The sequence below is a fragment of the Staurois parvus genome, unplaced genomic scaffold (assembly GCF_062004578.1).
Source record: "Staurois parvus isolate SC_StPar_1 unplaced genomic scaffold, SC_StPar_1.0 ptg000159l, whole genome shotgun sequence".
Lineage (NCBI taxonomy): Eukaryota > Metazoa > Chordata > Amphibia > Anura > Ranidae > Staurois > Staurois parvus.
This window is the reverse complement of record NW_028317955.1, coordinates 7,094,288-7,106,894: the sequence shown is the minus strand read 5'-3', so window position 1 is coordinate 7,106,894 and position 12,607 is coordinate 7,094,288. Positions and strand designations below refer to the sequence as shown.

The 12,607-nt window shown below is 42.8% G+C and overlaps 1 protein-coding gene across 1 annotated transcript; it reads left to right on the top strand.

The window, feature by feature from the left end:
* Positions 1-5,021: 5,021 nt before the first annotated feature.
* Positions 5,022-6,136, top strand: LOC149463168 (protein kinase C delta type-like). Its single transcript, XM_089675916.1, has 2 exons — positions 5,022-5,189; positions 5,837-6,136. Exons 1-2 carry the CDS (start codon positions 5,022-5,024, stop codon positions 6,134-6,136), a joined length of 468 nt encoding a protein of 155 aa, XP_089532042.1.
* Positions 6,137-12,607: the final 6,471 nt, after the last annotated feature.

The window sequence follows — 12,607 nt, the reverse complement described above, 5'->3', positions numbered from 1 at the left end:
AATTACTATGGGGGATGAATTAATTACTATATGGGGGATGAATTACTATATGGGGGATGAATTACTATATGGGGGATGTATTTTCAGTTTTAAAAATGTTTCTCTCAAAATAAATTTCAATCGTGGTTTTGGCGAGATTTGGCTCAGTTGAAAAAAAAGGTTGCCCACCACTGACCTAAGGCTATGATTGTGATTATGACGATACACTGTGGCCCTGGTTAACCCTTTGCTTACTGGGCCCTTAAACCCCCTTCATGACCAGAGCGCTTTTCGCAATATATGCAGTGTCGGATTTGTTTTAAATGTTGCAATGGTTTTGCGGCTCCCAGTCTTTTTTTCCCTCTCGGAAACGGGTCCAAGTGGCTCTTTATGTCTTAAAGGTTGCAGACCCCTGGTCTGGGGGAAGGGGGTGTTAGATGGACTAGCAGATTTAAATATACTAACTGAAGCCAAACTTCAGTTCACGCTGCTACACAAGCAATTACAAGTTTTTTTTCCATTTTTTTAGATAGAGGTGCTTACTTTTATGTAATAATTTTATCTGTGGTAATTGCTTTGTTGCAACCCTCTAACTACTACATTTGCAGTAGAGCTTGTTCTATTGAAAAATGTACACTGAGCTGCAGACTCCGTGTTCATGTCAGCTGGCAGGATCAGCAGGTAAAAAGGAAAAAATCCTAACATGAAATCTAATTCAGCAACCAGATCTAAGGATTAGCTATACTCTAAAGCAGGGGTCCCCAAACTTTCTAAACAAAGGGCCAGTTTACTGTTCTTTAGATTTTAGGAGGGCCAGTGGGAGAAGAAAATGCCTCAGACTTGGTGGTTAGTGGGAGTAAAAAAGTATGTAGTGTCTGTAGTCAGTGAGAGGAACAGTGCCTCATCCTTGGTGTCAGTGAGAGGAACAGTGCCTCACCCTTGGTGTCAGTGGAAGGACCAGTGCCTTATCCTTGGTGTCAATGGGAGGAATAGTGCCTCATCATTGGTGTCAGTGGGAAGATTAGTGCTCCATGTTAGATACCAATGGGAGGAATACTGTTCCAATGTTTATATCAGTGTAAGAATGTATGGCCCATTGTTTAGTTTTGTTAGTGGAGGGAATAGGGCCCCACTTTTCTCATCAATCAGAGGAACTTTGCTGCACTGTTGGTGTTGGAGGAAAGAAGAGTGCCTTATCATTGGTGTCAGTAGAAGGAAATAATGCCTTGAATTACTTAGAGGAATTGCGCCCCAAGAGCCACATAAAGCCCTTATTACCCCGGGCATTCAATATCTGCACTTAGCTAAGTTGCTTGATCTGTGCTACGTTTGCTGTTTATTTTATCTTAATTTGTTGCACCAATCGTCTCCTGGAAATGTTCCTAGTTGCAACCTATGTAATTTCCTACCGTTGTAACACGTGTTATTGATGTACCATGTTCCTCCATTTATTTTTTTCATATCTGATGTTCATAACAATAAAGTTCTTTTAATGTTAAACTGTTACTAAACCCAAAACAGTAAAATCCGCCTGTATATGCAGTAAAGCATGCTTGATATACTCACTGTAGAACCTAAGAGGATAATCCTCTTAATTGTGTAAAAAGGCTGACTGATCCTGACTTCTCTGATTCTCCCTTTCTTCCAGTGTCCCCTTCTTATCTCCTGATATGGTGGGGAGAGTGCACATGCTCAATTTAGTGTGTATTGCTAGAGAGGGTTTTTTTTTCTTTTCTGGGGAGCCTGCATGTGATAAGTACAGGGCCAATCAGCATTGTCCAGACAGAGGTCAAGGGTTCTGCACCCTCCAAGAGCAGAAAGAAACTCCTCCTACAAGCTTTAACTGGTGCACTGCTGAACACTGATAGAAGTCACAAGACTACTATAACTGCTGATGAGATAAGGTTTTTGGCAGTTTATATTTACTAAAATAATTGCATTTCCATGTAGTGTGTACTGTGGGAGACCAGAAAGAATGAATGCAGGGTCCTGGGTTTAGTAACACTTTAAGGCCAGATCATAACACTTGCAGCCACCTCTTATCCAAGAAATGTGTACAATAATAATCCAGCATTCCTCCAGTGTTAATAAAGTGATCAGTGCAATAGCAATCAACGAAAGATACAAAAAAATCTAAATATTTCAAATAAATTGAAAATAATGTCCAAATTGCTTTAAAGTGCTGCACAGCAATCCAATTAGTGTCAAGTTCTCCAATATTGACAGTTGTCCAAGAACTTTTCAATGCATAAACAAAGTGCTCCACAACACTCTTCCCTTGTCCTGTACCTCACCCATATTCACCAGCCTGGTGGAGCCGATGTCTGTACAGGATTAGGTGTGTACACACCGAGTGCCGGGATACAGGCATACACTAATGTGAGTGCAATGTTTAGGCTGTTTCCGTGTTGTCATAAAAGGCTTTATGCTATGGCACCCTCTGGTCCTTGTTTGTTTTCTGGGTATGAAAGCATAAAGGAGGATAGTAATAGAAGATTTTTTGGCGGTGGTTGTACTGGCAAAGAGGGACAGAGGTCATCACTGCGGGGTGTGTTAGACCCAATAGAAATAAAGGGGTTTAATGTCTGGCGAGTTTCTCTCCATTGGGAAGAGCGTCATTCACAAATACGGGTGAGGGAAAGGACAAGGAAAGAGTCCTGTGGAGCACTTTATGGATTGAAACACTTCTGGCACAAGCATGAATATTGGAGAACTCTGACATAATTTAGAAAATTTTGGATAGAATAAGGGAGGGTTAAAACCCCGGTCTGTTTAGTTTTTGCCATCTGTGTCCCATTGGGGAGATTTACCTTCACTTCCTGTTCTCATAGCCAAAACAGGAAGTGAGAGATAATCCCTGCAAATTCCTTCGGGACCCCCCAGAACGAGTGTCCCTATTGAAAGATTTCCCCTCTATTCCTGTTCTGGGGAAAACCAAAATTTTGGGGTTTTCATTTACTTTCAGTGAGAATGGTTAACAGGACAAATAGAGAGGGAAAATCTCCCCAAGTGGGAAACAGCAATAAAAACTGACAGAGGTTCTAATCCCTCTACACTCTGTCCAAAACTAAAAAAAAAGCTTTGCCATTTAGTTGTACTTTAATTTTTTTTAAATATTTAGATTTTTCTTTTACTCTTCAAAGATTGTACTACCCTGATAACCTTATTAACCACTTCTGCGCCTCCCTATAGCAGAAAAACTGCCACAGTGCGGCACGGGTACGCAAAATCACGTGTGTGTATATGTGATTTTGCAGTTCAGGATAGGGGTGCCATTCATGGCCTTGGCTGGATATCAATCACCGGGTCCCAGCCGGTGATTCCCCACCGTCACCCGGCGATCTCCGAGTATCAGAGCCACACAAAGCAGAGTGCTTGCAGTGTAAAGCACACAGTAAAACACACACAGCACACAGTTATCCCTTTGATCGCCCCTCATGTTAACCCCTTCCTGCCCACTGCCATTAGTACAGTGTCAGTGCTTGTTATTAGCACTGATCACTGTATTGGTGTCACTGGGGATGTCAGCGACACCAAGTCAGTTCCCCCCAGTTATGATTAAGCATGAGATCGTGTGAAACGTGTTAACAGGTCCTGTATTCATGTCCTGGTGTTTTCTGTGTCCTATGGATTAATAAATACAAACTATATATTAATCTATCCGCCGGTGTGCGGCTGACCCTTCTTCCTATTGCAGTTCCCCCCCAGTGTAAGAATGCCCGCTGCAGTCCCGCTATAAGTCGCTGATCGCTGCCTTTACTAGTAAAAAAAAAAAAAAAAATTCCAGTATATATATCACCATTTCTAAATGCTATAAATTTCACGTAAACCAATGAATTTACACGTATTGGGATTTTTAGCAAAAGACATGTAGCAGAATACTATTTGGCCTAAATTTATGAAGAAATTAGATTTTTTTTTAAATTTTTTTACTGGATATGTTTAATAGCAAAAAGTCAAAAATATAGTTTTTTTTTTTTTCAAAATTGTAGGCCTTTTTTTGTTTATAGAGCAAACAATTTAAAAACGCACAGGCGATAAAATACCACCGAAAGAAAGCTCTATTTGTGGGGAAAAAAAGGATATATATTTCATTTGGGTGCAGCAATACAGCGCCGTATCGCAAAAAATGGCCTAGTCAGGAAGGGGGGAGGGGGTCAATCCTCTGGAGGGCAAGTGGTTAACAGTGGAGGAATGCTGGGCAATGATTGTATATACAGGAGGAGTATTACTTGAGGAATAATTATAGTGCTGAATATCATTCGTTTATGAGTCAGTGTTATCAGGGGTATATCGCACAGATGCTGTGAGGATTATTGGTGGGGTTTTTTTTTTTTGAATAGTGCATAAGATATTTAATAAAGGGAAATAACTTAAGAAGTTGGAGTACAACGACCAGCAGGACTGGTGTCAGTGGACACAAGAATATCCAATAGCACTGGTATCAGTAATAAGCCCCTGCATTGGTGTCAGTGGATACAATAATGACCTCACAACATTGGTGTCAGTGGATGCAATAATAAGCCCCAGCACTGGTGTCAGCGGATGCAAGAAGCAGCTCCATGCTTTGGTGTCAGTAGTATTAACCCCTCATTAATACATCCTTTCCCGTTACTGGACATAGCAGTGTAAGCTTAACCCCCCTACCACATCCACCTTATCTGATCACAGGTTCCTGCATTGCTCTCCCTCTCCCACGCCGGGACATTCCATGTACTGCGGGTTACAGACACGGACAAGGGAGGTGGGGGGGGGGTAAGGGCAGACATGGATGGGGGGGGCAGACATGGATAGGGGGGCAGATGAGGGAACACTGGGGGGTTCAGCTCCAGCACCCCCATGGCCTCTTCCAAACCACCCCTGACCTCTTCCACTCAGCACTGCTGGTGTAGCGGCACAATTGTGGGACTCCTGGGATGCTTCGTAGATGGCATATACAAGCAACGAGTCATCTTTGTCCTCTGCCTGGCCTGACAATAAGCTAATCCATCTTTCTCTCCTTTACGTTTCTACAGATTCATCTGAAATATCCATACTTTGGCATGGCTGGCTATTACTCCCTGGGAATAATAGTCTATGTGATGGCGTGCGGGGGACATCCGTTTGTTAGCGGTGATGAGCCCTTAAAGGAAATAGTGGAGAAAGTGACCACCACGGAACCGAATTATCCAGAAGACATGGACGACAACCTCCGTGACATCATAAAAAGTGTAAGTACACACACAGCTTTTGCATCTTTTAAGGGACAAACTCCTTTCCAGGGTACATATATCTTAATCAGATTTTTGAAAACACGATTTCCTATTCTTACTGACACACATTGATGTGGGTCATAGCAATACTATCGCTTAAGGGAAGGATCTGCATTCACCCGTCAAAAGGAAAGCAGAAGCCCTTGTGTCCTCTAAAAATCCAAACTGCAGAGGATGTGTTTAACTTGAATTCACAATCTGTGTGGTTCCCTTGGATAGTGACAGGGCCAATTGCACGTGCCGTCAATTCAATTTCTGGGGACACTCCTTACACAGACAGCATACAGAACTCCCCTGGAACTGCCATTGCCATAAGAAAAAAATCATAGCAGTTGCAGATTTATAAAAAGATAATTTTTAATACATTCTTCATAACAATTAAATACAAAATATCAGGGTTTTTTTTCTTTAAAAACTCTTCCAAATATGACACAAATAAGGCACCATGCCACCATCCAATCAGGACACAGTAGCAGGTCAGAAAGCAAAATTAAGGAAACTGAAATATATAACCATCAGAATAAAATGTTAAAAGGGGTTTCTATTGTTCAGATATTGTTCAAGTTGTTTCATTGATTCTCATTATATTTTGTTCTTCTTTACAGTTCCTTTGCAAAAACCAAGAGAATCGGATGAGGCTAGTAAGTCACATCAAACAGCACCCATTTTTAATGGCCGTGAATTGGAAGAAGACAGAAGAAGGAAAGTCACCCCCACCATTTCCACTAGAACATCAGATGTCTGAGAAAAGTCTGGGTGAAGGACTGCCAGGGGATGCATCCATTCAATTTCAACACGAGAAGCCAATAACTCAAGAGGAGCAGGAGAAATTCTATGGCTTCACCTTCGTGAGCGAGCGTCTGCTGCAGCCAGTGACCACATCACCGCCATTGGAAAACTGGTAACAGCAACGTACAGCCAAGAACATCAACATAGAGCCTTGGATCATTAGACTCCGAAAGATCTACAACCATGCAATGTGATGTTTATTTTCCAGGGACGAATTTCAACTTTTCCAGGACCCAATGATATAGATAATATCATACACTTTATTATCTACAAATGACAAGATATAAACAAATTGCAGCAACCACCAATCACCTCCCTATTCCCAATACCTTCCATCCATACAACCCTGTACACCTCCTACTAGCTGTATGTGTGCACAGAGGACAGAACTCCAGGTGGTTGTGACACAGTTCAGACCACTCATCACATGTGCTCTGGCTGCTGCATGATAGTGGCTTATAACGTCACACGTGACATGGGCGTGCGTACTGTGCATGCGTAGATCATTTACAATTTAGAAGGCCAACCGGAGAGAAGCAAGATCTAAAGCTTCATCCCGCCAGGGAACAATCTGCCCAGAACACTCCCAAAGAGTCACTGCTGCACATGCCATTGGCAGAGGAGGAGCAGGCTATAGGGGAGGATTCTAACCAACATATAAGTAGGAACCACTAAGGGCTCCTTCACACCTGCCAGCATGCTAAAATGGGACATTTTAGCATATGGCAGTGGCGTATCCTCAATGGGTGCAAAGTGAGCACATGGGCCCTGAGGGGGGTGGGGTCCATTGTGTTCTTACCCACACCGCACCCAAGCACTGAGGTTGTGGGGGGCACTGTGTAGACTGAGGATGGGGGGGGCTGTGCAAACTGAGGATGGGGGGGGCAGAATTTTAAAGGATAAGTTCACTATTCGTAACATGTTACTGTAGGATTTGCCCCCACTCTCCCCCCCCCCCCCCCCCCCGCCCGTTGTCACAGCTAGTCGGGGATATTCTTCCTCATAGATAGATAGACAGATAGATAGATAGATAGATAGAGAGAAATAAGCTGAAAGGCCATACATACTGAAAGGCCATACTATTACCCGGCTGACTATTTCTCATTTGGGATAATAGTATATGAGATGGCCTTAGGCGAGCATCCTTTTTATACTGGACAGGAGGATGAAGAGCAGTTGGTTGCTCGCATGCACACCATGCCACCCTATTTCCTACGGTACTTGGACTCTTTGCTGCATGATCTCTTACTCAGACTTTTACGTCTTGACCAAGAGCAACGTGCGCACCTGGTGTGCGATCTCAGATCACATCCTTTCTTCAAGGGTATTGACTGGGAAGAGATAGAAGAAGGACCATCACTCGTACAAAGTACATTGGAACCTATTCTCGAGGAACCACTGCAGGAAATCATTGAAGTGGATACTTTTCTGTCCAAAGACCTGCAGATGCCAATTGACTCATTGCATCAGGAGTATTTTAAGGCCTTTGAATTCATTAGTGAGAGAATGAAGGCGAGACAAGCCTGATCCTCACCACCACCACAACCAGAGGGCCATCCTTCAATGGATGGTCAACTAAAAAGTTCACAACAGTGAACAAAAAATGTAAATTAGATATGATGATAGATAGATAGATAGATAGATAGACAGACAGACAGACAGATAGATAAGATAGATAGATAAGATAGATAGATAGATAGATAGATAGATAGATAGATAGATAGATAGATAGATAGATAGATAGATAGTGCGCTATCCTGCCACGGTGGAAATCACGGTGGTGACCCAGGATTCTCGACTATAGAGGTTGAGGGGCTCCAGGTAGTTGTAATTCAGAGGAAACTGGTTTATCAGTTTCCTCTTTGGCTTGTAAAGCCTGTTTTGGGACCTGTAGCCTGGAGATTTCTAAGAGATTTGGGAGGGATGAAATCTCCAATCCTGGGCCCATGTTTTGAGAGCAGCCAGCGCGCTGATTGCACAGGTGTGTGCAGGCCTTTTTGTGGAGGCCAGGCCATGATTCTGGGCTCCACCCTGGCAGACAGGAGGGCTCTTCCTTGGAGTCAGGTGGGCTTCACCTAGTAGAGGTGGAAGCCTGACAAGCTGTGTGCTATTGGCGAGCTGTGTGCGGGAAAGCCATTTCGGATAGAGTCTGCAGGAGACAGACGGAAATCGATGTACAAACCAGATGGCTGAATATTGTTTCATTTGTTTGATGGTGGATACCCCTGCGTGGGAAAGATTTATGGAATACATAATATTGATAGATAGATGGGTGGCACAGTGGCTTAGTGGTTAGCACTTCTGCCTTGCAGTAATTGGGTCATGGGTTCGATTTCCAACCATGGCGCCTCCTGCATGGATTTTGCATTTTCTCCCTGCGTTCGCGTGGGTTTCCTCCGGGTACTCCGGTTTCCTCCCACACTCCAAAGACATGCTTGTAGATAGATAGATAGATAGATAGATAGAGAATAAGGTAGGAACTGGCCAGAGAGGGATTACTTTGACGTAGTTGGCCGGCTTAAACATGCATTGAAATGTATGTGAACGAAAAATCCCTGTTTATATGGAAAGTTTGCTAGAAGGGGTTATATAGCAATGTGTAGATGGTTTAACAGACTTTTTAGTGGTCACACCCATCACAAGTTGCCTGCAAAAATCTATGGGGGGGTGTAGACAAGACCAGTCACCCTGCACAAGGGCCCCAGCCCTGGTTCACACAAGAACACTGCTGTGGGTGGCAATAGATTCCTAACGACACTCCAAACACAGATCACAAATACAGTGTGTTTGCCTGCACCAAAATGCATGGTACCGCAGAGCCATGTTTTTTATTATTATAATACAGGATTTATATAGCGCTAGTGTAAGAGGTGTAGAAAATAGGCAGCCCCATAACATTTAAATCCAAAGCCTAATACCTAATATAACAGTAATCTATCTTTGTCAATAGAAGATACTAGTGATTGCATTTTTATTGTACCATCACAAGAGGGCAGAAATACTTCCTGTGATAATAGGAAGACACAGAAGTAGGAACTGAAAGTCTAACACTTTGTTTCCTACAGGACAGTGATTACAGTGAACATATCCAGTCACATGTAATTAAGGGTTTTCTGTGTTTGTTACAGGTAAGCAGGAGGCTGTTTAACATGATAAATAGGACAAAATTACTTAACATGCCCTGGTGGTTAGTAAATGTCACTGTTACTATTATGCAATCAGATTACTTGTAGCATAAAAGTGAATATATATTGCAGCTATGTGATTTGGCGGGAAGATACAGGGAACGTGATTTCTTTATTGCAATACGCTATTGTTATGCAGAATAGGTCATTAGCATATCTGCAGAGGTCTAGATATTCAGTATTGCAATTAAAGATGTTTATTAATGTATATGAAAATACTTATTAATGTATATGGAAATATTTAGTAATGTATAGAGGACAGTGATTACAGTGAACATATCCAGTCACATGTAATTAAGGGTTTTCTGTGTTTGTTACAGCCATTCCTAATAAAGCACTTCTGGTTTCACCCGACCCATCCTTCGCACAGTTGAATTATTTACCGTATGTGCAACAAAATTGGCGCCCAACGTGGGGCCGGGTGAAAGGAACGCCAAAAGGTCCGGAAGTGAAAAGGAGTGACTACGCTGTCCGTGGTGAAGTTACAGAAAAACATTAGGAGTATGGATATCGAAAAGTTGCAAGATGAAATCAGTGAACACCTGATTCACATGACAGTCGATGATCTCATGGAGACTTGCCAGTTTATAAAGGCCTCCGAAGCAAGTATGGCAAAAGGAAAAACCCGGCGCCATTACATGCGGATAGTGAATGAGGTGTTAGATGAACTGGTAGAGACTGAAAGTGAAGAAGTGGTGACACAATTTCTGCAGGAAACTAAGAAATTCATTGGTGAGTTAGAGAAGAGAGATAACATGGAAGCACCAAGCGATAGTGGCAAAGACCCTCAAGCAGAACAACAGTTAAAGGATTTAAAACAGCAATACTACAGTATACAGGAAAAACTTCAAGAAATGGCCAAGATGATAGAGGGACAGATGAAAGAACTTAGCACTAAAGACAAAGACTCAAAAGGAAGTCCTGCAAATCAAGACCCTAATCTAGTTGCTCAGAGACTTTCCCATACTAACTTGCCAGAAGTTACAATCAGAAAGGACTTTAAAATTGCTGGTCAGATAGGTGAAAAGGAACAGAAAGATAAGCTGTCCTATACTAACCTCATGCACCAGATTGACATGGGACTGCAAAAGGGATATCCGGAGTCAGAGCTTGTGGAAGCTGTGGTGAAAGCCATTAGTCCTGAGTCAAGTCTCAGAGGCATGCTAGAGCTGAAGAGTGGACTGACCCTAGTGCCACTCAAGAGAATCCTAAAAAGCCATTATAAAGAGGAAAATGCTTCCGAGCTATACCAACAATTGATCAATATATCACAAAATAGTAAAGAGACTCCCCAGAACTTCCTATTTAGGGCCATTGCATTGAAGGACCGTTTGCTGTTCGTTTCACAAGGGGAAGGTTCAGATGAACACTTCAGCACTGAATTTATACAAAAGAAATTCTTAAGGTCAGTGGGCACCGGACTGAGAAGTGACCATATCAAGTTCCAACTAAAACAACACTTGGACGATCCTACAGTCTCAGATGAGTTGCTTATAGAGAAGATGAATGAGGCTACAAATATGGAGATGGAAAGGGAGCAGAAACAAAAGAAATCTGAGCACAGTAACTTGACGAAGGGAAGAGAGTGCCAGGCCAACATCCTCAATTGTTCTCAGGTACCAGGCACCCTCCCTTTGCTTCCATCACAAACAAGTAGTCTGGCAATCCAACAGCCTTCAAAGAGTAACTCTGACCTTGAAAAGATAGTAATACAGTTGCAACAAGAAATATTCGATATGAAAACACTTCTCCAAGATTCGAGAACTCGACAACAGCATGGCTTTGGAGGACCTAGAACAACTGTTGGACGAAGGACAGGGACTTGTCAATCTTGTGAAAAGACTGATCAGAGAACTGCATGCGACCATTGCTTTAACTGTGGTCGAGCTGGACATAGGGCGAGACAATGCAGAGCGGCCAAACAAAATCAGTTAAACGGGAGAAGGTTGCTGTTAAGGGACCGACAGTAACCTGTGCCAGAACCAAACCTGCGTCCCAAAGTGCAAATCATCTCAGTAGTAAAGAAACCAGTCCCCAACCTACCATCAGAGCCCTGGCTGGAAAGTTAAACGCAGACTACTGGAGGAAAACGCCAACCTGCCCTGCTCAAAGACTATCCCCGGCAGCTGAAAAATTGCCAACCAATGTGAATGGCATCACTTTGAAAAAGCACAACAAGCTACTGGGTCTTATTGGAAAGAGATGCCTTGTGAACTGTGAAATAGACAACACTCCTGTCCAGGCCTTATGGGATACTGGCTCTCAGGTTAGCATTATCAATGAGGGTTGGAGACAGCGAGTACTGCCACACTCTGTGCTCCGATCGTTTGAAGAACTGCTGGGACCAGGGGTACTCCAAGGGAAAGCAGCCAATGAGACAGAGATTCCGTTCTCAGGTTGGATTGAGGTAACCTTTCAGCTTACATCGAGCAGTAATACTACCAAACAGTTATTAGTACCACTAGTAGTCTCTGAGGATGAGAAAGTGGCTGAGAAGCCAATTATCGGCTATAATATAATTGAAGAAACATTCAAAGAGACAGTTGCTGATGGGAAGAAAGTTATCCCAGGTTTTGTGGACATATTAAGAACAGCTTTGGAACTGCCAACCCCCAAAGCAGAAGTCCTTGTAAGCTTACTACAAGCCAACTGTAGGGAAACCAGTGGTGCTATCGTAAAGACTGGTACTAAGAACCAAAGAATCCCTGAAAATACTGTAACATACATCCGGTGTAGTGTTCACACCAAACCATCCTTGCAGGCTCAGACAGTTTTGTTTACACCGAGTGAGGCTTATCACCTGCCGGATGGACTGCATATTGGTGAGACACTAGTCTCATTTCAAAGAGGACAATTCTCCAAACTGACCATTCCAGTTTGGAATACAACTAAACGGGACATTGTGTTACCAGGTCAAACAAAGATTGGAGGTGTAGAGCCCATAAAAACAACATATCCGGCTCAAGTACAATTGAAACAATCAGCAAATGTGTTTACTAATTCGGTGACCTCTGAACCACAGACACTCAAGGTAGGACCAAAAGGGAAAATTGGAAATCCAAATGAGACTTATCCGCAGGTGGGGGATGACAATCAGGAGTGCTGGGACCCGCCAGTGCCTTTGAAACACCTCCCTCCTGAAGATCAACAAATCGTCAAAGAAATGCTAAGGGAAGAATGCAATGCTTTTGCCAAAGATGACTCTGATGTAGGATGTATTCCTTCTTTACAGTTACAGATTCATCTCAAAGACAGTACACCAGTCACGAGAACTTACATGTCTGTGCCGAAACCACTGCACCAAGAAGTTAAGGAATATCTGCAGGATCTGATAAATCGAGGATGGATTGCAGAATCAAAATCATCATACTCATCACCCATTGTGTGCGTAAGAAAGAAAGA

What these genes read in the sequence shown, in the direction of transcription:
- LOC149463168 (XM_089675916.1), top strand. Translation starts at nt 5,022, where the DNA reads ATGGCTGGCTATTACTCCCTGGGAATAATAGTCTATGTGATGGCGTGC. An exon ending in TCCGTGACATCATAAAAAGT is followed by an intron (nt 5,190 to 5,836) that starts GTAAGTACACAC and finishes TCTTCTTTACAG; the next exon opens with TTCCTTTGCAAAAACCAAGA.